Raw genomic sequence first — 27233 nt, 5'->3', positions numbered from 1 at the left:
TCAAGTCCCGCATCAGGTTCCCTGCTCAGTGCAGAGCCTGCTTCTCCCTCTCCCTCTGCCACTCCCTCTGCTTGTACTCTTCTGTCTATCTCTCTGTCAAATAAATAAATAAAATCTTTAAAAAAAAATAAAATAAAGATGATAGGTCTGTATGGCGTGGTCTATGCAGAGCCGTATCTACACATATATGCTGCCCTTCATCATCAGTTTGAGGGATTTCCAAAGGTTTCTTTGGCCACTGCCTGCACTTTTTCTGACCTTTAGAACCTAATCCCTGTGTGAAAAGTGGTTCCACCATAGTCCCAGTACAAGGGTGGTGACGATGCCATGGTTTCCAACTTTCTTCAAATTTAGCTTATGTAGGGGCCAAGAATATTTGAGAGCAATACAAAATGTTCAAAATGAAGATTCCAGGACCTCAGACGGTGTCCTCTTGAGGGGAGCTGATGGGACAAATTGCTCTAAGAACCAAGAACTAGGGATAGCTGGCAATCTGATTTTTATCAGAGGGACCCAATGACATGCATTTTTTTTATATGAATGCATGTTCCCCCCTGCCAGGGTGGCCAGGAAGCTCAGAGTCACTACTGAACTCCCCCATGTACCCGTTTGTTCACCCCCTGGCTTCCTCCTATTTTTTGTCCTCTAGTCTTCTCTTCACTCTCATTTCCTCATGTATTTGTCAGTCTCATACCACATGCTGCATGTAATCTGTTAGAACATGCCGGAACTTTCTGGAGAATGGCCGATTATAAATTAACTAAGCTCTACTTTGCAAAATGTTGTCCACGAAGGTATGTGTTATGGGTTGAATTGTGACCCATAAAAGAAGCTGAAGTCCTAACCCCTAGGCTCTGTCAGTGTGCACTTATTTAGAAATAGGGTATTTGCAGATGATGGGGTTAAGATGAGGTCATTAGCGTGGGCCTTCATCTCATATGACATCTAATAGGGTGTCCTTATACAAAGGGGAAATTTGGACACACAGACAGATGTGCAGACAGGAGAGCACCATGTGAAGGTTGGAGTCAGTTGCTACAAGTCAAGGAACTACCAGAAGCTGGGAGAGAAGCCTGGTACAAATACTTCTCTAGAGCCTTCAGAAGGAACATGACACCTTGGTCTTAGACTTCTAGCTTCCAGAACTGTGAGGCAATAAATTTCTGTTGTTTGACCCAATCAGATTGTGGTACTTTGTTATAGCAGCCTTAGGAAACTAATACAGTATTCAAAACAATTTTAGTTGATACACGGCTTAACTTTTAAAATATTAACAGTTATATATTTACACCAATGAGCATTAGAAAAAATATTGCAAGTGACTCAGCTCTGATTTTTAGGCATGTTTTTGATTAGGACCGGGCTGATGTGGATAGGTAATAAGCAAATAGCATTTTAGTTGGCACCTGAGGGACAACGCACTCAGTGGGGTGGTTAAGAAAAGACTCTGCAGTCAGGTTTTCAAACACTGCTTTCACCACTCACTGGCTGTGTGACTTTGGGGAGATTCCTCAACCTCTCTGTGCCTTGGTTTCCTCGGTATTATGGTTGTTGCTAATGGCAGTGTCTAGTGCATGGAGTGGTTTAGATGATTAAATGCAAGATTACGTGTGTGGTATAAAACACAGCTTTTTTGGGTCAGTGCTTTGTAAGTGCGGGCTCTTCATTTTATTACCCAGACATGGAAACTCTGGTGATCGTGGCACGCACATGAAGGAGGGAAGTCCCAGTGAGCCCAGTGGGATGGCTGGGAAGGTTGCTTGATCACCACAGTCCTGCTCCCACTCTACCAGGGGCTCTGGAAGGCTTCCTGCACACTACTCTGGGTTTCATTTCTTTCAATAACTCGTTTTGGAGGAACTTTCTGGAAACGCTTTTTAATTTTTTCATGAAGGGTGAACACCAGCAGTATATACCGAGCAGCGGTTAGTGGAGCTGGTTTGGGTGTTGAAGAAACACCACCACCCGGGATTGCCACCTGCACTCTCCACTTGCTGTTGGGGCTCTGAGAGTTGACCCGGCCTTCATCTTGTCCGCTGGACCCTTCTCTCTCTCTCCTTCCGGCTTCTTCCGACCAAAGCGGATGGATCCAAAATTCACCAGGTTTTTCTGACATCTTACAACTTACTCTTTACCCCATAGACTATATCTTTAATTATCTTTTTACATACATGACATCTCGAACCCTATCAGCTGCTGTGACTTTGACATGCCCTTGTCGACATATCACTTCCACAGTGATTCCCTTCCTACATCTACCTTCCTCGGGCTCCATGCGGGTGACTTTCCAGGCTCTGGCTTTTGCCAACAAGTCCCAGGAACCAGTTTGGTCCTAGCTCTATCTACCGGATTTTGGCTTTTCGTGTTGGTGGATGCAGACAACTCCACCAACCGCAGGCTCTGTCTGTCTGGTTGCATGTCCAGGTTACTCCCCGCTGCAGCAGGCCACAGATCAGACCCCACTCTCCCTGCAGTGGGCTTAGCACTGAACATGACCTGTCTGGACACACCCCAGCTCCAGGCACCTGGCTTGCTTGGGTCTCCTTCGCTAGTGGCACAGATTCAGGGCCTGCCCCAGACAAGTGACAAGCCAGGGATCCCCCGTCATTGCTGAGTCTCTTTGACTCTCCTGCCCTATCATGGTGGGCTCCCCATTGCCCAGCTTCTTGCCCCTGGCCGTTCAGGATAAGTCACAACTAGTCTCATCACCAAGCCCGACTGCTATCAGGAATCCAGCCACTGGTAAAACTCAGAGACCGAGTTACCACCTTCTGCATTCTGCAACGGGCTCTTCCCTGGTCACCCACATCCACCATGGCTCCCGACAGGCCACATTCCACGTGGCAGCCAGAGGGACCTTGTTCCAATGTAAAGTAGGTCATGGCGACCTCTGCTCACCTCTGTGACCCTATCTCAGCTGCCCTCCCCTCAGCAGCTATGCTCTGGCCTCCAGCTTTCTTTCTGGTTCTTGAGCCAACTGAGCAGCTCTTTCCTACCTCAGGGCCTTTGCATAGGCTTTTCCCTCTGCAAACGGGACCTTTGACCTCACCAGGTCTGAGCTCATGTCGCCCCTCCTCAGGGAGGCCTCCTTTAAGCACACTGCCCAGGCAGTACCCCGTTGCTGTCTTGGGGGTAGGTGTCACCACCCCATCTTCGTATTTGTTATCTATCCCTGCCCACTGAAATATAAACACCAAGAGACGAGGAACAGTGTACTGCTCACTGGATCACCAGAGCCTGGACCAGGGCCAGCACATGGTAGGTGCTCCATGATAATTCTTATACATAGCCTTTAAGGTAGGTCCAGGGATTGTCCCCATGTCACAGATGAGAAGCTGAGGCCCAGAGCAGGTGAGGTCAGAGGAGACAGCAAATGACCTGTTGCCTTGCCTGGAACAGCATCCAGGACTGGACTGGGCTGGACTGGGGCATGCCCTGACTGCAGCCCCGGGCCAGGATCCTGTGGCCCAGCCTCCCCGGCTGGCCCTGCCCATGGGCCAGGCCACATCCCCAGGATGCTCACTGCCGGCCCCAATGGCTCCCCCAATCTCCCACCCCCCTACCCCAGGGCTCCCCATACTGGACTGAAAACCCGCGCCGTAACACTGCCCGAGTCACCACCAGGCTTGTCAGGGCCAGCACCCCCGCCCCGGTGCCTCCAAAGCCGCCTCTGTGACCAGCCAGCCCTGCGGGGAAGCAGCCGGGCCCGGCACCCCAGAGCGTGGGCCTTGGAGCCTGGGTGTGAATCCTGGCTTCGCCGTCCTGCCTGTTAACTCTCGGCGGGTAACTTCCATGTCCTCAACCTTGGTTTCCTCATCTGTGAAATGGGAGAAGGGGGCAGCGGTATCCACAGGGATCTCCTGGATTTTGCTGCCTGGCGCCCACTGTCTCTGCTGACAGCACCCCTGTCTCCTTCCCGGAAGCACCCCTGACTTAAGCCGGGAATAACAGCAGCTCCGAGGCTTTGCTGGAATTGGTGCGGACGGTGCCAGCTGACCCAGCCGAGCACCTGCTCTGAGCCAAGTGATCCTCTCTCCAGCCCTTTTATCCTGATAGCACCCCTCGGATGAGGGTATCGTTCTTATCCCTGCTGGGCAGATGGACGAATGAGGCCCAGAGAGGTTAAGTAACTTGCCTGAGCTCACAGAGCTAGTAGGTGCACGGGCAGGACTTACAGCAGGTGGTCAGGCTTGCTTTCTGCCAGGGCGGCTGGGCTGGGGGCTGCAAGCCCAGGGCCACGGGTGCCCGTCCCCCCACCCCTAAGAGCCCGCTTAAGAACAAAGGGCACAGAGACTGTTGGAGTGGGAGATGGGCAGAGGAAGACTGCTGATTTTAATCACTGGATCCAGCTGTGCCTAAGATCCTACCACCTAAACTTTTAAGTTACGTGGGTTAATTCGGACTCTTTCCCTTAAAGGCACTTTTTAAAAATCACTTGCTACCTAGGGCCCCTGGGTGGCTCAGTCGATTAAGCATCTGCTTTGGCTCAGGTCATGATCCTGGGATTGAGCCCGGCATCGGGTTCCCTGCTCAGAGCGGAGCCTGCTTCTCCTGCTCCCTCCGTCCCTCCCCCTCCACTTGTGTTCTTGAACACTCTGCTCTCTCTCTCTCTCTCAAATAAATAATCTTAAAAAAAAATAAAATAAAATCACTTGCTACCTAAAATTCGTGTGTCCTTTCCTTCAGCTGGAGTTTGGGTTGTGGTAAGAATTAATCAGATAATGCCCGGGTGCTGCCCTGCCCACAGCCCGTCAGCCAAACCTCTGCCCGCAGCTCTGGCTCTGGGCTCCACTGGCACCAGGGAGGGGTATGGAAGAGCCTAGTTCCCTTGCCCTGGGGTGGGGAGCAGAGGACACACACTTGTGCTCAGCACCGGCCCCCAGAACACCCCAGCCAGGAGGCGCTCCGCTTGCCCATGAACTTGCTTGGTGATAAATTTCTTTGCTGCTGCTAACCAGGGACCGCCTCCCAAATAAAGGACTCGTTCTCAAATCCTTACCTCGGAGCCCGGGGGAGGCTGGGGGATTCCAGAGACAACGTTTACACAGCTAGAGCTAGTGCTCGGTAAATGATGGCTGATTCTGCTACTTCTCCTTCCATCTGCCTTTGAGCCCAGGCCTCAGTCCCTCCAGCTCCCAGGAGACATGGGTGGGATGCCAGCCACAGAGGTCAGGGCCCCTGGCTCCGACGGACTGCTTGTCTAACAAGGCTGGCTGGCTGGGGCTGGATATTTGCCCAGGACACCCCAGGCTTCCAAATTCTTGGGATAGCAGGATGCCTTGAACTCTCTGAGGTGCTTTGTTTTGGGGGGGCAAACCCAGAAGCAAGTGGCTTCCCCAGGCACACTCTGCCCCTGGATCTGACCCAGGGCCTGAGGCTGCAAGGATTCACCGACAGCCTCCAGTGCATGTAGTCTGCTGATCAGGACACAGCATGGAGTCTCTCCACCAGGGTTTGGGGCCTACATCGGCCACTTTCCAGCCACGTGAGTCACCTGCTCTGGACCGCAGCTCCTCATCTGTGAAATGGGGACAATCCCTGGACCTACCTCAAAGGCTATGTATAAGGATTATCATTTACTTATAAGTGAGAGGACTAAAAGCTGACAGCGGTGGCCGGCTCACGGTAAGTAATCAACGTAACGTCTCGTTTCATTAGAAGAGCAACAGACCGACTTCACCATCAACTCTTGTACTTTTAGAATGTAGTACCATTTGCATGCAACATTATCCATATTAAGTAAACAAATTAATTTAAGAGTAAAAACAAAATTAAAAAGTAAAACCAAAACTAAAATAGGTTTTCAATTATAACCAGATCTTGGTTGCAGTATGAGAAAGGCACCGTGAGGGGCGCCTGGGTGGCTCAGTTGGTTAAGTGACTGCCTTCGGCTCAGGTCATGATCCTGGAGTCCCGGGATCGAGTCCCGCATCGGGCTCCCTGCTCGGCGGGGAGTCTGCTTCTCCCTCTGACTCTCCTCCCTCTCATGCTCTCTGTCTCTCATTCTCTCTCTCTCAAATAAATAAATAAAATCTTTAAAAAAAAAAAAAAGAAAAAGAAAGGCACCGTGATGGTTGATATCATGTGTCCATTTGACTGGGCCACAGGGAGCCCAGATATTTGGTTAAACACTATTCTGGGTGTTTCCAAGAGGTGTATTTGGATGAGATTAACATTTTCATTGGCGAATAAAGCAGATTACCATCTGGAATGTGGGTGGACCTCATCCAATCAGTTGAAGGACTGAATAGAACAAAAAGACTGACCCTCTCTCAATAAGAGAATTCTCCAGAAGACTACCTCTGGACTTCCTCTGCAACATTGGCCCTTCCAGTGTGTATGGCCTTCGTACTGGAACACTGGCTCTTTCTGGGTCTCCAACCTGCTGATCCATCCTGTAGACTGGAATTACACACACACACACACACACACACTTCTATTGGTTCTGTTTCTCTGGAGACCTTGACTAACAATACATTTGTGAAAGGTGAGCTTAGGCCTTGACGAAGAGGGTAACAAGCAAGGACTCCTCCATCACGGCATCCCACTGGGAGGGACCCAGCCCCAGCCCTGCTCAGGGGCCGCCAGAACTCTTACTTGAGCACACCTTCTCCTGGTCTGGGAACACAGCAGAGGACTGGGGGTTCAAGTTCAGTTCGGGTCTGCTGGGAATGAAAACCTCAGCGTTGTCCTTCCGCTTAGCAGACAAATTCCTTTCCTTTTTATTACCTGTAGGAAAACAAGGGTTTAGATGTCAGACACGGAACGCCAGCAAATTTGGGGCATGCTGCTTAGGTATCTGTTGGTTCGTTCACTTATTCATTCAACAAATATTTGTTGAACCCCTACTCGTGCCAGGCACCATGCTAGTTTGGGATCAGAGATGTGAATAATGCAGCACACTTTGGCAAACAAATGAAATAGTCTACGATATGTACAGGTTTTCAGATGTTAACATTTCTGAGCAGGGTGGAGTCTTCCATTGCTGAGGTTCTGGGTTTAATTGGCAGTGTGGTACATAAAATAATGTGCCACCAAGGACATCCTGGGGTGGAAAGAGTAGGGTAAAACACTTGCTGCCCCTGAGGCATTCACAGCCTAGCTGAGGAAAAGATGGTGGAAGGGCTAAGAGGGGAGGGCTGAGACGGAAGAAGGTTCCAGTACCAGGGGCATGGAGGAGCATGCAGCCTGAAGGATGTAGCTGGTGGGAGTGCAGGAGACAGTGTGGAGGGCCCTTACAGGTGACCAGGATGTTACCAGAGGCACCAAGGTGAGGCATTCCAGACACAGGGAACAGCATGTACGAAGGCTTGACAGCTGGAAGGTTATGTGGCAGGTGAGCGGCTGGGACCCGAGGGGGTGACTGGAGCCAGACAGTGAAGGGCCCGCAGGCTATGCTGTTGAGTCGACATCTCCCGAAGTGGGGTGCCTGGACCACGGGTGGAACGGGAGATGACGCTAGATGCCGTGTGGGCAAATGGTTTTTAAGCAGTTACATAACCGAATGTGCATGGAAAAACATGTAACCGGCCCATCGAACCCTTGACTTCACGGACAGTATTGCTTAGAACAATCTTAGAATTATTAAAGAAAAGAAAGAGAAAGGAAGGGCAGTGGGGAGAGAAATTGAGAGAGAGGGAGAAAAAAAAAAGAAAGGTGTTTGTTTAAACAAGAGCCAAGAAATAGCACAGGAGGTTTGTGGAGGTGGCAAAAAAAAATGTGACTTGAGAAGGTTTGCAAATGGCTCAAGCACAGGGAAAATGGCGCGAGGGCTCTGGCCAGCACAGGTTTAAGAGCAGGAGGGGGACACGCTCAGGACCGCCAGGCTGAAGAGCAGCCCTGCTGGCAGCGAGGCTGGGGTGGCTAAGCAGAATGGACTCTGCAGGCGGGGAGAACGGTGAAGGTCACTGCGTGTAGACCTCCCGGCCGGCAAGGCAGCAACCCCAGGAGCCACCTGCTGGGAGAGCAATGGGAAAGGACTTCCAGCAGAGCAATCCTGGGGGCCTCTGGGGGGCCCAGAGGAGAGGGAGTCCCAGAATCCAGGGCTCTGTGGGATTCTTGGGAGCTCAGGACGGAGGCTGGGGGCTTGTGTGGGGTCAGACTTGCACCAACCTCTCCACCATCCCCTCTTGGCTTTACAAAGGACGTGCGTGTGTTTCTCTATATACTTCCTGAAGCAGCTGCTCCCTGGCTGGCCTGAAATGCAGGACCCAAGGGATGACATCCAGGACCCGCTATGTCCAATGGGACAAGACAGAGAATGGAGGGGGGCAAATGACCACAAGACTGGCTCCCTACGTGCTGAAAATCTGCTGCTGCTACAAAGAGTGACAACCAGCACCGACGGGGTTTGACCTCCGGAGCGCTCCGGCGCTGGCTCAGGTCCCTGGCCCACCCCGTCTCAGTCACCTCCCCAGCCATCCCAGGGGGCAAGTGGGAGGCTGAATAATGGCCCGCCCAAAGACTGCCTACCACAAAGTCACAAGGCAGCGGGGAATCCCCACTGCTCATCAGCTAACCTTAAACCAGGGAGATTATCTTGGATTATCCCAGTGGATCCAGTGTAATCCACAAAGGTCCTTAAAAGTGGAAGAGGGTCAGAGTTTCAGTTTGGGATGATGAGGAAGTTTTGGAGATGGATTATTGTGATGGTTACACAGTGGCGTGACTGTACTTAGTAACACCAAGCAGCGCTCTTAAACAATGGTGAAAATGGTAAAATACAACAGGTGTACTTGACCGAAATAAAACACACCCACGCATGTGCAGAGGCAAGAGGGAGGCAGAAGGAGGGCCAGAGGGAGAGGGGACTCTGGGAGAAAGGCGCAGAGAGGCCCAAGGTTGCTGGCTCTGAAGGTGGAGGGAGGGGCCGTGAGCCAAGGAATGGGGAAACCTCTAGAAGCTGGAAAAGGTGAGAGAAATTTTCCTCTAGAGCCTCCAGAAGGATCACAGCCCTGCTGACACTCTGAGTTTAGCCCAGTGAGCCTCGTGTCCCACCTCTGGCCTGCAGAACCGTAAGATAATAAATGTATGCTGTTTTAAGTCACCGAGTTAGTCATCATTTGTTATAGCAGCAACAGAAAACTAATACATACTATTATAGAGTAGGGCTCTGAGTTTCAAGCTCTTTGTCTGAAGTCCCAGAGTTGAGATTTGACCAGGCCCGCCTGACCTGGAGCCCTGCCCTAAACCACCTTCTCTGCATCTACCTCCCCCTCCTCTGCATAAGATGGCCCTCCTTGTTTGCAAGTCTACACAAGGATATTTTCTAGGGCACCAAAGGATCCAGACCCTTGCTGCTAGCCTAGAACCCTTGAGTCTTCATGGAAAGTGGCCTGGAATCACCTACCAGCCTCACCATGTACCACACTCCCCACATGCTCACTTGGCTCCAGCCACACTGGCCCTTTCCCTGTCCCTACCTACACCAAGCTCGCTCCCTCTTCGAGCCCTTTGCGCTTGCTACTCCCTGCCCCTGGGATGCTGTTCCCACAGCTGCTTCTTCTTCATTCCTGTCCCAGCTTCACCATCAGCTCCTGAGAAGGCTTCTCTGACCACTCTAGCTCACAGGGTCCTTCTCTGAGCCCCGTCCCCCAACCAGTGTCCTGTTTTATAGTCTTCACGATATTTAAGACTCTTGGCGGTACCATTCCCTCCTCCTCCCTGAATTCCTTTTTTTTGAGCAAGCAAGTGAGCGATGGAGAGAGAGAGAGAGAGAGAGAGAGCATGCACATGAGCGGTGGGGGGGGGGAGCAGGGGGAAGGGAGAGAATCTTAAGCAGGCTCCACACCCAGCATGGAGCCTGACTTGGGGTTCGATCTCACGACCCTGAGATCATGACCTGAGCTGAAATCAAGAGTCAGATGTTTAACCCACTGAGCCACCCAGGCGCCCCTCCTTGCATTACCTTCTGCCCTTCTTTGTGTCACTCACGCACTGGCCCTCACTCACAGGGAGGACACAGGGGATGTGACGGGAGGTGGGGAGGTTGGGGAGGCTGGTGGCAGGAAGCCATCAAAGCGCAATCCAGCCACTCCCCTTCCTCCTCGGCGGGGTTGCCCTCAGGGCACAAGGCCATCTGCCACCACACTGATGCGATCAGTGGCCCAGCTTGGCCAGCATCTGGGGCCGGGGGTCTGCCTAGTTCAGAGGGGCAGCACCGAGTAGCCAGCAAGCTGGCTCTTCTCAGTTGGAAAGGCGAACATTTGCTCTCCTATCAGATCCCCAAGTCCATCTCTCATTTGTTTCAATTAGGAGGGAAGACAGAGTGGGGTGGCGTTACTCACTGGTTCCTCAAAGCCCAGCCACTGCTTTGTAACTTGATCTGGTTTATGTACTCAGCTTAGTGATTAAGGGCCCAGGCTCTGGGCTCAGACTCCTGGCAAATTCAATCCCACTCTGCCCCTCCCTAGCTGTGTGACCTTGGGCAAGTTATCTGCCCTCTCTGTTCCCCGGGGTCCCCAGCTATGAAGCAAGGACGTTTGACAGGGCTTGCCTTGGTGTTGTGGTAAGGATGATAGATGCTAAGCCCTCGGAGTAGCGCTTGGTACATGTTAGTAAGAATTCAGTAAATGTTGGCAATTGTTATTATTTATTTATTATTATTTATTCAGCACGGTTCTGGGCCCTGGCAGAGCTCACAGGCCAGAGGGGGAGCAAGACAACCAGAATCCATGGCAAGACCAGTGCCATGATGATGCTCTGGGTGCAGAGGAGGTACCAACCCACCTGGCTGAGCTGGGAGGGCAAAGGAGGCTTCTTGCAGGAAGCCGCCCCTAAGCTGAGTCTTGAGGGGAAAGCAGGGAGCCAGGTTTCAGGGTTCAGAGTGGAGAGGAGAGGAGATGTGGGCACCTGGACAGAGGGAACAGCCCAAGTGAAGGTTTGAAGGCGAGAGAACACAGCGCGAGCACGTCTGAGGGACAAATGTTCTCTTCTCTGGGGGCATTGACCACCAGGTGTGCAGTTTCCAGGGCTGCCTGTTATTATATCCCGCCCCACCCCCTTTCCCCCAAATTCGTATGTTCAAGTCTAATCCCCAGTACCTCAGAATGTGACTGTATTTGGAGACAGGGTCTCTAAAGAGGTAATTAGGGTAAAAGGAGTCAATTAGGGTGGGCACTAATCCAGTCTGCCAGGTGTCCTTGTGAGAAGAGGAGATTAGGACACACAGACCCACACAGATGGAAGACACCCAGGGACAAGCCACGGAGAGAGGCCCAAGAAGAAAACAACCTGCTAACACCCCGACCTTGGACTTGCAGCCTCTGGAACTAGAAGGAAATATATTTCCATTGCTGTTGAAGCCCCCCCCCCTAGTCTGTGGTACTTTGTTACACAGCCTGAGCAGACTAATACACTCAGCCTGATTTCAGACATTCCCTCATTTCTCTTCCCTTGGGCTCAGTCATGCTTCCCAGCTGGTTGGCCTCGATATTTGGTTCAGAAAGTATGGCACATGCCTCTTTGAGGAGGATGTGCTTGGAACGGAGAGGGAAAGGCAGGCAGAGACCAAGCCAACCCAGGACTGGGCATGGGGACTGTGGCAGGTTGGCCCCTCCCTGCCCCTCCTCAATTGCTTTCTTTACTCTCCTTTCCAGGGTCTTTTCTGGAAAACCTCCTCTGGCGGACAGCTGCTATTTCTGCCTGCCCAGCACGCTTTCCTCCTTCTTCAGATTCACCTCGATTTTTCCTTTGGAAACTACTATCAGTCCACGTGGTTTGGGCGTCAATAACCACACTCAGAGCCTTATGGGCTGGACCATGTCAATCAGAGCCACAGTGACAAGTTCTGAGATGTGACCCAGTGTGGGTTCAAGAGCCAGGCCTGGGACCTTTGCTGGAGCTTTGAGGAAGAAAAATCCACTTTCTGATGGAGGCATAAAGCCAATGTCTCAATTCTGTGTCTGTATGTGGAGAGCCCACCTGTGAATGGGTCTTGTACCAATGTCTTGTACCAAGACAAAGGAAGGCAGAGATAAGAGAGAAGGGAAGGAGAAGGGAAGGGGGAAGGAGGGGAGGGGAGAGTCCTTGACAGTTCCTCAGTTATCCAAGCCAATATAGTCCCTTTTGCTTAAGCCAGATGTATTAGCCAGTTGGCATGCAGATCCTGCTACACATCCTACAAGGCACAGGATAGACCCCCCAAACCATCCACCAGACACCTACCATCTGAAATTTCCGGGTCATCTGTAGGTCTTTGGAAGCCTTGGCTTCTCACAATCAGCAGAGACCTGACATATCTCCCTGGCCTGTGGGACGGTCTCCCCAAAGCTGAACCCCAAGCACTGCTAGAAATTCAAGTCCTGTTCTTAGACCCAGACACACCAAAGGCAAAGACATGCCCACATAAGACAGGACTCACTCTTGGAAGATGGGTTAAATTCCAGCACCACGAGGGGGTCTGGGCCCTGGGGAGGGTGCCCTTTCATCTCCTGGTCCTCAGGAACATCCTTCTGCACGGAGTCCCCACTGCAAAGAGGGGGGTCCTCTCTGGGGTGGCCCACCGGCACCTGCTCCTCGGGCTCGGGCTCAGAGAGTACCTCTTCTTCGATAGAGTCATACTCATCACTGGAACAATCTCTTTGTTTCCTCTGTAGATTTACACTAAGTTCCAGGCTTTTTCTTAGCTCCTGCCAAAAGTCAGGAAGAGAAGCAAAAAATGAAATATGTTACTTTGAGAAAAACTCCTCTGAAAATAGATCATTAGAACCAAGGAACTATTCCCGGCAAACGAACATTTACCAAGATCACCTCAACACATGGGGTTGTCATCGCTTTGAAGACGAGAAAACAAAGACAGGGACAAAGGAGCAACTCTCTAGCAGAGCGGTATTTATAGTATGAACTGTGGCCACACAACTGGGATGTCACTAAGAGTGTGTGTGTGTGTGTGTGTGTGTGTGTGTGCGCATCTGTGTGTTACAGATGTTTTGGTCTGGGGGCTCGTTTAAACAGATCATGGGGTCCCACCACCCAGAGTTTCTGATTCAGGGGGTCCTGGACAAGGCTTGACAATGCACACTTCTAACAAGGTGATGTTAATGCTGCTGGTCCAGGGACCCCACTCTGAATATGAAATCCCAAAGGCCTCCAAATGCCCTTGAAATTCCAGATGGTACAATGACTGGCAGATAGTTGTGGGGGGAAGCTGTCCTATGTATCGAAGGATGTTTAGAAGCACCTAAGATGTCATAAGATTTAGCACTTAACCAGAGCTGCTTGATAATTTTTTTTCAATCTGTGTTTCATCTCCATGAGATAGATTTACAATCTGAAGGACAGGCATTAAGATCTACACTTGGAGTGACCAGAAAATTAATCACTGAAGCCAGGACACTTTTAAAAGGGAAAATGGGCACTAGTCTGCTTACCCTGGGACAAGAAAATGCCAACTGGACTACCTGGGCAAGCCAGTGTGTTTGGTCAGCCTAGCTATACTTCTCCCACAGCTCGTGCTGCCTAACACAGCTCTGAGAAAATGAGAAGCAATCAATATCACTTGCTTGATATTGGTGGTTGACCAGTAAACTTGACAGTTGCCGTGCTGTCCGTGTCCTAACCCCTGGACCTTGTGAATCAGTGACAGCTCATGAAGAGCGGAGAGGCACTACAATACTTTGATCATTCTAGATAAATCGTCCTAAAAAAGACCTGATGGTAGAAATATGGATACCATAGGTGTTGGCCTGTGGGGGCTCAGGAAACAAGGAACATGTTATGGAAACTAGAGAGGGGATCCCATGATATAGTGGCAGGAGCTTAGCTGGGCTGTGCCTATCGTTCTGTGATAAATGGAACTTGGAACTGAGATCTGATGATTTGGGAAACGCTCGGCTGATCCAGTCGCAAAAGATGCTAACAAGCAGAGATTTGCGCTCAGAAGAGCGTGCTCTGGAGAGAAACCCGAGGCGTGGCTGGACAACTTTTGCTAGTACTTGAGAAGGATCCAAAGTTTAGAGAATTCAACCACATGGAGGGTTCTCTGAAGACACTAGACCTGGGACTCATGGATCCTCTTCGACATCCCAGCAGACGCCAGGCACAGAGATAAGATTATCCAGGAAAGATCCGAGAAGGAACCTCTTGTCTAATGGAGGGAATCCAAGAGGTGTACGTAGGAGACCACGTGATTTTTGAGGATGTCAAAAGTTGCCTGCTTGCACCAGAAAGGAGAGAGGAAGGACAAAATAAAAGAAGGCTGTCGTCCTCCCCAAATTCTACACTCAGGAAGCAGGATGGTACTCGGCTGCGATCACGTGCCACCCTCCATGAGAGAGGAAGGATGGCTCCAAGGGTGGGGCCGTGGGCCCAGAGGCCGGAGCCCTGCCACAGAGGATTACTCCAAGGCCTTGAAACCCAATGGGCTTTACCCAGTTGGGATTTCAAAACTGCTTGGGTTTGGTGTCTCCCTTTTCCTTTCATTTTGTCCCTGATGTAATGGGAATGTCTGTCATCGTGACCCTGGGCCTGACCCACCATTGTACTTGGGAGCAGATAACTTGTCTTCTAGTTTCACGAGCCCGCAGATGGAGAGGCTTTTGCTCTCAGAGGGGTTCTACCTGGAGTCCTACCCAGACCTAATTCAGATGATGCAGATGATAAGATTTGGAAGTTTTGAGCAGGTGAGATACAGATGATATTCTGGACTTAATATCGTAACGGGTTGAGATATGGGGAAGCTTGGGATGGAATAGACGTGTTTTATATGTGGGATGGACATGGATCTTTGGGAGCGGAGGGCAGATTGCTGTCGGTGGAATGAATGGCCCCCAAAAATAGCCACGTTCTAAACCCTAGGACCTATGAATGTTACTGTACGTGCCAAAGGGTCTTTGCGGATGTGATTAAGGATCTTGAGATGGGAGAGATTAGCTTGGATTATCCAAGAGGGCCTAATGTGATCACCAGAGTCCTTGTAAGAGGGAGGCAGGAAGACGGGAGTCAGAGAGAGAAGATATAAAACCGGAAGCAGAGGTCAGGGAGGAGAAGAGATGCTACACTGCTGGTTTTGAAGGAGGAAAGAGCCACAAGCCAAGGAATGAGAGCAGCTTCTAGAAGGTGGAAAAGAAAAGATGGATTCTCCTTTGGAGCCTTCCTAAGGAACACAGGGCTGCTGACATCTTGATTTTAGACGAGTGGAACTGAACTTGGCTTTCCTTCTTTCTTTCTTTTTAAGATTTTATTTATTTATTTGTCAGAGAGAGAGAGAGAGAGAGAGAGAGCACAAGCAGAGGGAGAAGCAGGCTCTCCACGGAGCAGGGAGCCCGATGCGGGGCTCGATCCCAGGACCCCGGGATCACGACCCGAGCCGAAGACAGTCGCTTCACTGACTGGGCCACCCGGGTGCCCCTGAACTTGGATTTCTGACCGAGAAGCCACTCAGTTGTAGGTTGTCACAGCAGCAAGGGGACACTGTCTCTTCCAGCTCTTTCCCTCCCATCCTGCCTATGCCAAGTATCAGTGACACTGACCGAGTGAACAGAACGCTGCTGGGCACATGGAAGCTGCATGCCAAGTATCTGCCAAATGATGAAACTGTGCCAGGGATCAGGTGGTGGCTGGAAGCAGGGGGGGACAGCACCCACGTGCCTTGGAGGTGGCGGCATCATTGGGGTGACCCCTTTGCAAGTTACTTAAGTCCTCTGATCTGTCTTTGGCACCCAAAAAAAATGGGTTAACACACCCCTGCCTGACGGAATTGTTTTATTAAAGTAGTGCTCTGACCTGGGATGAGTTCGCCTCCCAGGGGACATTTGGCAATGACTTGGAGATGCTTTCGGTTACCACTAGTTGGGCGATTCCTTGCTGGGAGACTGTGGTCACTGTCCAGGAAATCCCGGTCAGTCCCAGGGCCCATGGTCATCCCTGCTGATGTCTACAGCAGAGTGGAGCCACCAACAACAGAGTGGATGCTTGACCCCATGGTCACCTGAACAGACTCCCTCCAGCCTCTTTGTCCCCTCTGCCACGTTGCAACCCCACAGTTTCAGTGACTGGAGTTTTGGGGCCCCCCCCAGATTGGAGTGCCTACAGCTTTTGAGCTGGTCTGACTTGTCATCGTGATGAAGTGTCAGAATAGTGACAGGTGACCCTCGGCCACTGCTCCCTACTCCTTCTAGGTTGTCCACGCGTAAAAGAAAACTCCTTTGCATTCCGTGATGGTCCAACCATTGGGGGAGGAGGGGATGAGGTGATGGCTGCCATCACTAATTTATTCAGGCACGCAGGCGTGCTAAGGGCTGGGGTAATGGTGGGCAGTGAGATGGCGAAGCCTCAGATAATCGGGGCATAAAGAAAAAGAAACGGGGGGGAGGGGCGCCTGGGTGGCTCAGTTGTTGGGCGTCTGCCTTCGGCTCGGGTCATGATCCCAGGGTCCTGGGATCGAGTCCCGCATCGGGCTCCCTGCTCGGCGGGAAGCCTGCTTCTCCCTCTCCTACTCCCCCTGCTTGTGTTCCTGCTCTCTCTGTGTCTCTCTCTGTCAAATAAATAAATAAAATCTTTAAAAAAAAAAAAAAAAAGAAAAAGAAACAGGGGCATTTCTGCTGTGGCCAGGACTGTGAAGGAAAGAGCCAGCCTGGATGATGCACAGAGGGTGAGTGGGCTGAGAAGCCCCTGTTGGAAGCTGGTCAGGGAAAGCTGGCTGATGAACAACCACCGGATGAGTGTCTGGGGCACGAGCATGTCAGGCAGGAAGAAGAGCAGAGGCAAAGGCCAGGAGGCAGCCATGGCAAGAGGGCAGTGTGCACCAGAGGAGGGAGGGCGGGGAGCAGGGAGGGGTCACAGCAGGGCTTTAGAGGCCCCGAGGCAGAGTCTGGATTTTGTTTATGTGGCCACAAGAGGCCTCTGAAGGGTGCTAAGCAAAGGCACACTGTTATGTGACTTGTGGTTTGAAAGGTCGCTATGGCTCTGGGATCCCGAGTGAATTTCGAGAGGCAGGGCCAGGGTGGAGACAGGGCACAGGGGTGCAGCTACAGTGGGGGGGGAGGCAAGGTGGAGGGGGCAGCAGAAGGGGGGACAGGGGGTGCCTCTGGAGATGCATCTGGGAGGCAGTGATGACGAATGACTGACTAGAAATGAACAGTGTATACACTCTTTGACCAAGTCCCTCTGAGAATTTGTCCTTCAGTCTTAATATATGCAGATCGCTGAGGGATCACTGAAAATCGAGAATGTTCCAAATGTGCAACAAGAAGAGGTGGGTTAAATGCTCACTGAGCAGGCATCGACGGAGCCTCAAGGGGCCCTCATGGAGAAAACAAGGTAGATCTTGTGCACTTACTCAGAAAGGTAGCGAGATACACATCTAAGCAAAACAAGCCAGTCGAAGAATGTACATGTAGAATAAGTCCAATTTAAAAAATTAGTCTCTGTGCATGTATGCAGATATCTACATGAAAAGTCTGGAAAAATAGTTACCAACTATTAACAGTGTTCTCTCTGGGGGCTGCACGAGGAGAACTTTCTTTTCTCCATTGTTTTACTTACTATTTTTTTAATGATAAGCATGTTTCCAATTTTATAATTAGGAAAAATGATACATTTACATTTTTGTTTAAATCCTGTCCCTGACTCCTGCAAATAAGTAAATTCCTCACAGGAGTGGGAAGGACAGTGGGGTACAGGGGCCCGGACAGCTAGCTATCTGAAAAGTAACTGATCTCCGTCCCTGGGACTCATCTCATCCCCCCAGAAGGATGACTCAGAAAGCAGCAAGCAGCCACACCCCACACTGAGTCTGTCTGACTTTGTGTATCCAGTCAAGTGGTCCAGACTTACAAATAACAGGGCACCAATTCTAATGGGAAGAAACTCAGGGAATCCAGCAGCCCTGAGACCTTCTCCGGAAAAAAGCTCCCAGAACAAAATCTAAGCAATGAAGGGTGAGGTCAAAATAAAGAGCACAGACTTGGAGAAGCTATGGTAAAAGGTCTGATGGTAAACGCAGAAGCCACTTAGAGACCAAATAAATACAAGACAATCGTACACACTTGGGTTACAGGCCGGAATGCAATGTTCTCCACCGAAGCCCTTAGTTTAGCTAACAAAAGCCAGAAGAGGGCAGGCAGCATGGGTACACCCCTGGCCTCATTTTCCATTTCCATTCAAATCCATCTTCGGTGGAAACACACAGTGTTGAAACATGGCAACTCTGACCTTGTAATTTTTTTTCCATAATTTATTAAACCGATGAGATCTTTTTAAAAACTCCTCTTGTGATAAACAAAAAATCTGAATTTCAATAATTCCTCCTGTTTCCATTTGCTTTTGCTTCTGTTACGTTAACGCAAATTTCAAAGCCATAATTGTATTGACAAAACACACAAGAAAAAGAAGCCCAGATTCTGCACGACTGGTATCTTCTTTAAAAAGGACAATAATACATTTGCTCACGCTGGCTGAGCAAACTTTAGGAACCTATGCTCTTATAATTCCTATGTGATCTAAAACCATCTGTTCCTGGGGCAAAGGGGAGATGGAGGAAGGAGCCACATTCTCTTGAGGAAGAAGTTCAAAACCTTTCCATCTGGAAGGATGAGGACCTTGGACTGGTCGCTTTGGAAGCCAACCTGCCCATGCTTCAAAGGGATACCATGCAGGGGGATCTACTGGTTGCTCTGAAGCTGTCATCCAGAAATTTCTCTGTGAAAACTAACTTTAGAGCTTTGCTTTACAACCTGGCCATATGTGCTTTCAGTGTTCAGTGTTTAAAATGTTAAGTTCTGGGACGCCTGGGTGGCTCAGTCGGTTAAGCGTCTGCCTTCAGCTCAGGTCATGATCCCAGGGTCCTGGGATCGAGCCCCGCATCATCGGGCTCCTTGCTCAGCAGGGAGCCTGCTTCTCCCTCTCCTGCTCCTGCGGCTTGTGCTCTCTCTCTCTCTCTAACAAATAAATAAATAAAATCTTCTAAAAAAATAAAATAAAATGTTAGGCTCATGCCCTTGCAACAGAAAGCCTTCTGCTCAGAGGCCAGGCAGGTGGAGAACAAATCGGCCCCCCTCACTGGAGAGCCAGGGAGGAGGTGGAGGGAGGAACAGATGCTCGGACCACCTGCTAAAAGGCAGCAGGGGTTTGAGGGTCAGCTGATTAGTGCCTTACAGGCCTGATCTGTCTCCTGCTGGGCTAGGGAGAGACGGAACTGGGGGCCATGAAAACACGAAATGTTTACAATAATAGTAACAATATCACATCCACAACAGCACAAGCTACCAATTACAAAGCTTTGCTACATATGGGGCACCGAGCTTAGTAACCTCTCCACGCATCTTATCTCAATGCAGCCTCCCACCATCCCGGTGGGTGTCCGTGTCTTATAGGCTCAGGGCACCTAAGGACACGCACAAGGTCACGCAGCTAGCAACGGCAGAGCCAGTTTGGACGAATGACTGACTCCAAAGTCCAGGCTCCTCACCACGTGCCCGTGTTTATTCCCTGCCTGGCGCCAATGCGTCGGAAGCAAGTGGGCGCTAGGCGGGACAAAAGTCAAGCGCTCGGTGACTGTCCATCGGTTTGCACGGGATTGATGAAAGCTGCCTGTAAGAGCTTTTGACATAAAGCTGCCTTGAGGCCAGTAAACGTGTTAATGAGTGTGTGCTAAGTGTTAGTGGAAGAAGCATGAAACCTCTGACTACACTCAGAAAGGGCAACGGCTGGGTCTAAGTTCTGCGCCTGTGTTCTGGGCCTGACTCCAGGCGCCCTGGGTCCTCAAGCAAGTCTCTGGGCCAAAGACGCCCCCCGCCCTGCCCTCCAACCCCCTCTAATGTGCCCTGGAGACCTGACAAGGTTGCTGAAGGGCTGCAATGAGGTAATAGTTATGAATCAGTGTTCCCCGATTGCTTTCACAGAACATTTCAGATTCAGATGACAGCATATTCTTCTTTATGTCGCAGATCGTACTGATTTTGCCTGAGAAGATCAGATGTTTTGACCACGAAGCCACAACGGAGACTCTGACAGTCCTTAAGAGGAAGCAGCGATCTCTGGGGTGGAGGTCACTGACCTGCAGCCAGCCCCCCTGCTCCCCAGTAAGATCCCCAGTAAAATCTCTCATTTGGTTGGAAATCTTATAAAATTGGGGTTTGGAATGCACCGTTGGTTGAAATAATTCCCTCTCACTCCTATTGCCTTCCATGAGCCATTTTGCACATGTATATTAATCTGCCTCGTCCAGAAAGGATTTTTACCCTGCATTGAGGGGTTAATTGACTAATTTGTTTTTTCTTTTCATTTGCTCATTTATTCAACCAATATTTGTTGTTGAGTGTGTTTGTCCTGAGAAGTAGGTCTGACTGCTATTAGGGATAGAGGAATGAACCAGGCAGACAGAGTGTCTGTTCTCATGGAATTTCTAATATGGCAACAAAGATGGCCATTCTAATAGAAATGACAAGTGCAACAAGCTTCAAGAACCCAAACCTAGGGCTTGTCCATGCCTCAGACCTGGTGGCTCCTGGATCACAAACTTCCCAGAATAAAGCGACTTGAGCCCTAACATTAGGTCCACGCTGTGTATTTTTGAAGTCACATTCCCCTCCACCAATTCTTTTTTTTTTTTTTTAAAGACTTTATCCATTTATTTGAGAGAGAGAGAATGAGAGAGAGAGAGAGCATGAGGCGGGGAGGGTCAGAGGGAGAAGCAGACTCCCTGCTGAACAGGGAGCCTGATGCGGGACTCGATCCCAGGACTCCAGGATCATGACCTGAGCTGAAGGCAGTCGCCCAATCAACTGAGCCACCCAGGCGCCCCCCTCCACCAATTCTGATAGAAGTATGGCTAGGAAAATCTGAGTCATACATTATGTGCTTCAAATACATGTGTGATATTGTTAGTTTTTGATACTTTCCTATTGCCCCATTCACCCTTGCCTTGTCTTGTACTAATTTTCATTCCAAGCTAAATTTATTTATGAAGTACCTTGGCAGCTCAGTCTCAAACGTCCATCATCATGAAGAAAAAAAAATTTATCCTTGTCTTAGGGAGCGGAGTGAAGTCAGAGGGGGGCAGGGGCCCTGGAAGCAGAAGGCCCTGGGGGCTGCCTGCCCGCTTCCATGGCCTGTGAGGCCCTTGGCAAGCATCTCGGCATCAGCGTGCCTCTCGTGCCTCACCCGAGCCTGCCCAGAGCAGGGGCTGGCTGTGGGAAATTGGATAGGGATGAGGGGATAAGCAACAATTAATGCCACCAGCCAACTAGAAATTTTGAGGAACGCCTGAAAGACAGAGAGCAGAGATCCCATCTATGAATAACTAAAAGCAAAGGAAACTTCAGACCCAAACATGGGCAGTAAGATTTTCCACAGAAGGAGTGGTACGTAGTTGAGGAGTTCAAAGTCAAGATGGAGAGAGAGGAAGCCCTGGGGCATTCACTGTGAAGCTGCTTTTAGAGCTGCTGGCCCCTCCCCAGTGTATTAAGCGTAGAGGGGCTCACTCACAGGCCCAGACGGTGGGCGCTGGGGCAGAAAGGCAGGGCAATGCCCCAGGACGTCACCGTCCCCAAGGTAGGCAGAAGCTCCCATACCTAAGGTACACAGCATGTTGTACCCCAACTGCACAATCACCAGGGTCATGTTACATCAAACAGAATGGTCAGAGGGCGTGGGATTGTCAAATACAAAGATGAGCACACAACCAAGAATGAGAACATCTGGGGAAAATCAACACCCTGAAAGATAGGCTCCAAATTTAATTAGCAAAAGAACTAATACCCAATAAAAGAGAGTTAATAGAACAAACAGAGGAAGACTTTAGAATACGGAAAATTAATATCCCTGGAGAGATTAAAGAGGACATTTCATCCATGAAAAAGAAACAACTAGATATCCCCAAAGTTTTAATTTTATTGACATTTTAAAAAGATAAACTAAATAGCAGAAACAGATAAAAGATGTGCTAGAAAATCAAATCAAAACAATTTTTTTTTAAAGATTTTATTTATTTATTTGACGGAGAGACAGCGAGAGAGGGAACACAAGCAGGGGGAGTGGGAGAGGGAGAAGCAGCTTTCCTGCTGAGCAGGGAGCCCGATGCGGGGCTCGATCCCAGGACTCTGGGATCATGATCTGAGCCGAAGGCAGACACTTAACGACTGAGCCACCCAGGCATCCCAAATCAAAACGATTTTATAAGAACACAGTACAAAAAGACAAAAGTAAAGTGTGAAAGAAAAATTAAGAGACTTGAAAGGATAGATGTGGGCCAATGTTTGTGCAACAGAAACTCCAGAGAATAGAACAGACACAATGAAAGAGAATAATAATAATAATAATGGAAGATTTTCCAGTGCTAAAGAAGGACACAAACCTTCAAATTGAAAAGGCACACCTACAGCTTTAAATGGGACAGATATTAATACTGATCTATTCATATGGATAAAAGATCCAACCTATCAGAAAATATCTTGACTCTACATGCACACAGTAATAGTGATTTGAAATATACAAAGCAACAACAGAGAAATATAAGGGAAAATTGACAAGTTCAGAGAAATCAACCAGATTAAATAAACAAAAATTAAGTAGGTTCTATGCAGTGGTTTGCTGATGAGCATAAAAATTTCCTGCCTTATTAAAAATGCAGATTCCAAACACTCCATTCATGATCCTACTACCCTCCCCCATCTAATTTTGTATCTTCAAGTGGGAAATTTCACATTTTTAATAAGCAGCCCAGGTGATTCTGATGTAGGTGGTCTGGGACTATATGTTAAGACTCACCAGGTTGAATAACTCAGTGAATGGCTTTACTTAATAGATACATTGAGAACTTTGTACCAAAAGGAGAATAATTATTATTCTTTTGAAATACCATGGAGCAGTCATAAAAATAATCTGGTAGACCACAAAGCAAACCTCAAAAACTTCCAAAAACCAGAAACCAAACAAGCCATTCTCTGATCATAATGTAGTAAAATCAGAAATTAACAGAAAAGGACAGAAAAAAAAAAAAAGACAAAAAAGCTATTTACTTAGAACATTCATGAAAACTCTCCTATATGAAGAGGGAAATCCCTCCCCTCCCCAATCACAAACCAATTAGAAATAAATGACAATGAAAACACTCCACACATAGCAAAATTTGTGGGATAAGGACAAAACAGCATTTGTAGGAAAAGTTATAGCCTTAAAATTGCTATATTAGAAAACAAGACTGAAAATAGATGAATTAGCATTTAACTTAACACACCAGGCTGTAATGTGGAGATGGGGAGAGAATCAAAGCAATAAATTAAACTATGAAGTTTAGGGAAAGAATCAAGAGAAAAGTAAAAATGAACTGAAATAGAAGCCAATAAATGAATGAGTGAATAAATAAGTAAACGATGAAATAAAGTATACGTGCTCAATAAAAGTAAAAGCTAGGCATGGTTTGGCTAGGTAGGCAGAGAGAGCTTTTCATATTTTACTCACCTATGAATTGTTTGGCTCTTTCCTTTTTTTTTTTTTTAAGATTTTATTTATTTATTTGACAGAGAGAGACACAGCGAGAGAGGGAACACAAGCAGGGGGAGTGGGAGAGGGAGAAGCAGGCTTCCCGCGGAGCAGGGAGCCCGATGCGGGACTCGATCCCAGGACCCTGGGATCATGACCTGAGCCGAAGGCAGACGCTTAACCGACGGAGCCACCCAGGCACCCGTTTGACTCTTTTCTAATGAGAAAGCACTCATATATTAGATGTCGTATTAAATGATACAAAATCATGTAAAAATACCTAAGAAATCCTAAGTAGGCTATAACTGCAAGAAATAAATGGCATTATTTATTCAAGTAGTGACTCAGAGATCAGTTATTTTTTACTCTCATTAAGACTGAAAAAGATGGGGGCGCCTGGGTGGCTCAGTTGGTTAAGCGACTGCCTTCAGCTCAGGTCATGATCCTGGAGTCCCGGGATCGAGTCCCGCATCGGGCTCCCTGCTCGGCAGGGAGTCTGCTTCTCCCTCTGACCCTCCTCCCTCTCATGCTCTCTGTCTCTCATTCTCTCTCTCTCAAATAAATAAATAAAATCTTTAAAAAATAAAAAAAAAATAAAAGACTGAAAAAGATGTTTTCGGGGCGCCTGGGTGGCTCAGTCGGTTGGGCGTCTGCCTTCGGCTCAGGTCATGATCCCAGGGTCCTGGGATCAAGCCCCGTGTCGGGCTCCCTGCTCCACCTCAGGGAGCCTATTTCTCCCTCCCCCTCTGCTTGCTGCTTCCCCTGCTTGTGCCCGCTCTCTCTGTCAAATAAATGGATAAAATCTTAAAAAAAAAAAAAAAAGACTGAAAAAGATGCTTTAGTAACTCAGATACCATCCAGTGTCTTCACTAACAGAAACGCTCTATTGGGTGAAAGAATCACTACATCTCTTACTTCTGGACCTGCATTTCATGGGCAGTTAGTGCTTGTTCAGCATCATTCCACATGAATCATTCATGCTCGTCACTGAAGAACTCCTGTACAGCTGGCCTTGTGCTGTCTGACCCTAATGCCATCAGTCAGGCTGTCCTTTGGTCTGAGCTGTCTAGCTGGGCATCTCTGGGTGCATTCAGGGCATCTTGCCCCCCAATGGCTCTGGGTCTCAGAGGGGCTAACTCAAGTGTCCCTGGAAAGGAGAAAGACCTTTCCCGCCTCGTATCAGGAACAGACAAAGCTATCTAAACCAGAAGCTGCAAGCTGGTGGTCTCAGGCCAAATCTGGCCAGCCATATATTTTGTTTGATCTATAGAAAATAGTAATCAACGTAAAAAAAATTGGAGAAACCAAACACAAAGAAACCCAGATACCTGGCTTCTCTTAAAATTAGAAAGCTTGGCATCACTGGGCCCCTGTTTCCACACAATGACAGCCAAGCTGTGTTGACAACTCTGTTCCCTACACCCCCCACCACTCCCTGCCATGCCCTGATATCCAAGCCAAGGGCTGTTACCTGCTTGTCTCTCTCTATGTCACTTAAAATATTCAAATAATTCAAAATAGAACAGGACTTCCAGGGAAGGTGGTGGAATAGGAGGATCCTAAGCCCATTTGTCCCACAGATACAAGTAGATAACACCTACATCAGTGTAAATAACCCAGAAAGTGACCTGAAGACTGGCAGAACAGACTCTCCACAGCTAAATGTAGAGAAGAGGCCACAATGAAGAAGGTAGGATGAGCATAGATGCAGTCAGGAGCTAAATGGACTTGTAGGACTGTCCACAGGAGGGACAGAGGGAGGGACATCACAGGTGTGGAGAGGGGAGAGAAACAGACCCTCACATGGGCACCCCAAGCAAGAGGAACCTGCATGAGGAAGACAAATTCCCGTAACATTTGGCTTTGCAAACCAGAGGGGCTGAATCTCATGAGTTCTTATAATCAGTGAGGCTTAACACCTAGAACTTTAAAAACTCAGTGGCTTGGCTCTGGGAGATCCAAGAGGGTGAGAGGAAACGGAGTCCTTCTCCTTAGAGAGACAGCCCAACAAACAGCCCTGTGGAGATACAGTGCAGAAGCAGCAGTTTGAAAAATGCCTGGGGCATAAGGGAGGGACGTTTGTTTGCTAGACTCATAGTGTATGCTGGAGGGGCAGGGATCTTTAGTAGACTTCTCCGGGAACAAAGGAGCCGGCCTGTGCCATTTCCCTCGCTTGTACCCCAGGCTAGGCACACAGACACCTGTGGGGACCAGCACAGCACCAACACTTTCTTTTTTTTTTTTAAAGATTTTATTTATTTATTTGACAGAGACAGAGATAGCGAGAGCAGGAACACAAGCCCCGGGAGTGGAAGAGGGAGAGCAGGCTTCCCGCCGAGGAGGCAACCCGATGTGGGACTCGATCCCAGGACCCTGGGATCATGACCTGAGCCGAAGGCAGACGCTTAACGACTGAGCCACCCAGGCGCCCGCACCAACACTTTCTACCTGGCTTGCTAACAGTGTGCCTGCCCCCAGGTTCTCCGGCGGACACACCCCCTCCAATATGCCCTTGGCTGGAGCCCATCCAAAGTGGTGCCCCAAGCCTGGCAGTGTGCAGGCAGCTGCATCAGGGGCCAGTACCACTAAAAGTGACTCTTGCCCTGGGGAGAGGAGAAGATAACTACATATACCAGTCCAACTGTGGCTCCAGCTGTGGGCTGGGGGCAGATATCTGGTCTGACTGCAGGCCCCGCCCACCAACAAAAGCTTCTCTGGGGACAACACAGGGAAAGCATCCTACAGTTTGGTGCTACTGGATCTCTAGCAGTATGCCCAGTCGAGCATATATGCCTGGTCTGACTCGACTCAGACTGGCCCATTAACAACACAGGGACTAAACACTGCCTTAAACAGGCCAAGAGAGCCGCTGCAGATGGCTGGACTGACGGGAATACTGGCTCAGCTACAACAGCTGGGCACATGCAACACACATAGGAGACACCCCTGAGGTTCTGGAAAACGGGACATTGACCGCAGGCCACCATAGGACCTCTTCTTCACAAGGCCACTAGTTTCAAGACCAGGAGATGGAGCTGACTTTCCTAACACATAGAAGGAGACACAGAGAGTTAGACAAAATGAGGAGACAGAAGAAGATGTCCCAAATGAAAGAATGGGACCTAAAGTAATATACCTGATAGAGAATTTAAAATCCTAAAGATACTTACTGGACTTAAGAGTGGAAGACTTCAGTGAGACTCAAAAAAGAGACAGAAAACATAAAAGTGAACTAATCAGACAGGAAGAATGCAATAACTTAAATGAAAAATACACTAAAAGGAATGAATAGTAGGCTAGAGGAAGGAGAACAGATCAGTGACCTGGATGTCAGAGTAATGGAAAGCAATCAAGTTGAACAGGAGAGAGAAAAAATAGTAATAAAAAATGAAAATAGGGGCACCAGGGAGGCTAAGTCGGTTAAGCCAATGACTCTTGATTTCAGCTCAGGTCATGATCTCAGGGTCCTGGGATCGAGACCCATATCAGGCTCCATGCCTAGACTTTTTTTTTTTTATTAAAGATTTTATTTATTTATTCGACAGAGATAGCGAGAGCAGGAACACAAGCAGGGGGAGTGGGAGAGGTAGAAGCAGGCTTCCCACGAGCAGGGAGCCTGATGCGGGGCTCAATCCCAGGACCCTGGGATCATGACCTGAGCCGAAGGCAGACGCTTAATGACTGAGCCACCCAGGCGCCCCTCCATGCCTAGTCTTAAGGAGGCTTAAGATCCTCTCTCCCCCCTCCCTCTGCCCCTCTCCACCCCCATTTGTGTGCACTCTCTCTTTAAAAAAAAAAAAAAGGAAAAAGAA

General features: G+C 49.1%; 1 protein-coding gene across 1 annotated transcript in view; it reads right to left on the bottom strand.

Annotated features, from left to right (window-relative positions):
* The window catches only part of KATNIP (katanin interacting protein), a 180817-nt gene that overhangs the window by 75584 nt on the left and 78000 nt on the right, over window positions 1–27233 (bottom strand). The window contains exons 7-8 of the mRNA XM_044915093.1: window positions 12362–12629; window positions 6598–6729 (exon numbers count right to left, since the gene is read on the bottom strand). Of these exons, the coding sequence (XP_044771028.1) occupies window positions 6598–6729; window positions 12362–12629 (400 nt within the window). The remainder of the gene's footprint in view (window positions 1–6597; window positions 6730–12361; window positions 12630–27233) is intronic.

The sequence above is a fragment of the Neomonachus schauinslandi genome, chromosome 5 (assembly GCF_002201575.2).
Source record: "Neomonachus schauinslandi chromosome 5, ASM220157v2, whole genome shotgun sequence".
Classification (NCBI taxonomy): Eukaryota; Metazoa; Chordata; class Mammalia; order Carnivora; family Phocidae; genus Neomonachus; species Neomonachus schauinslandi.
This window is presented reverse-complemented; position numbering and strand designations above follow the sequence as displayed.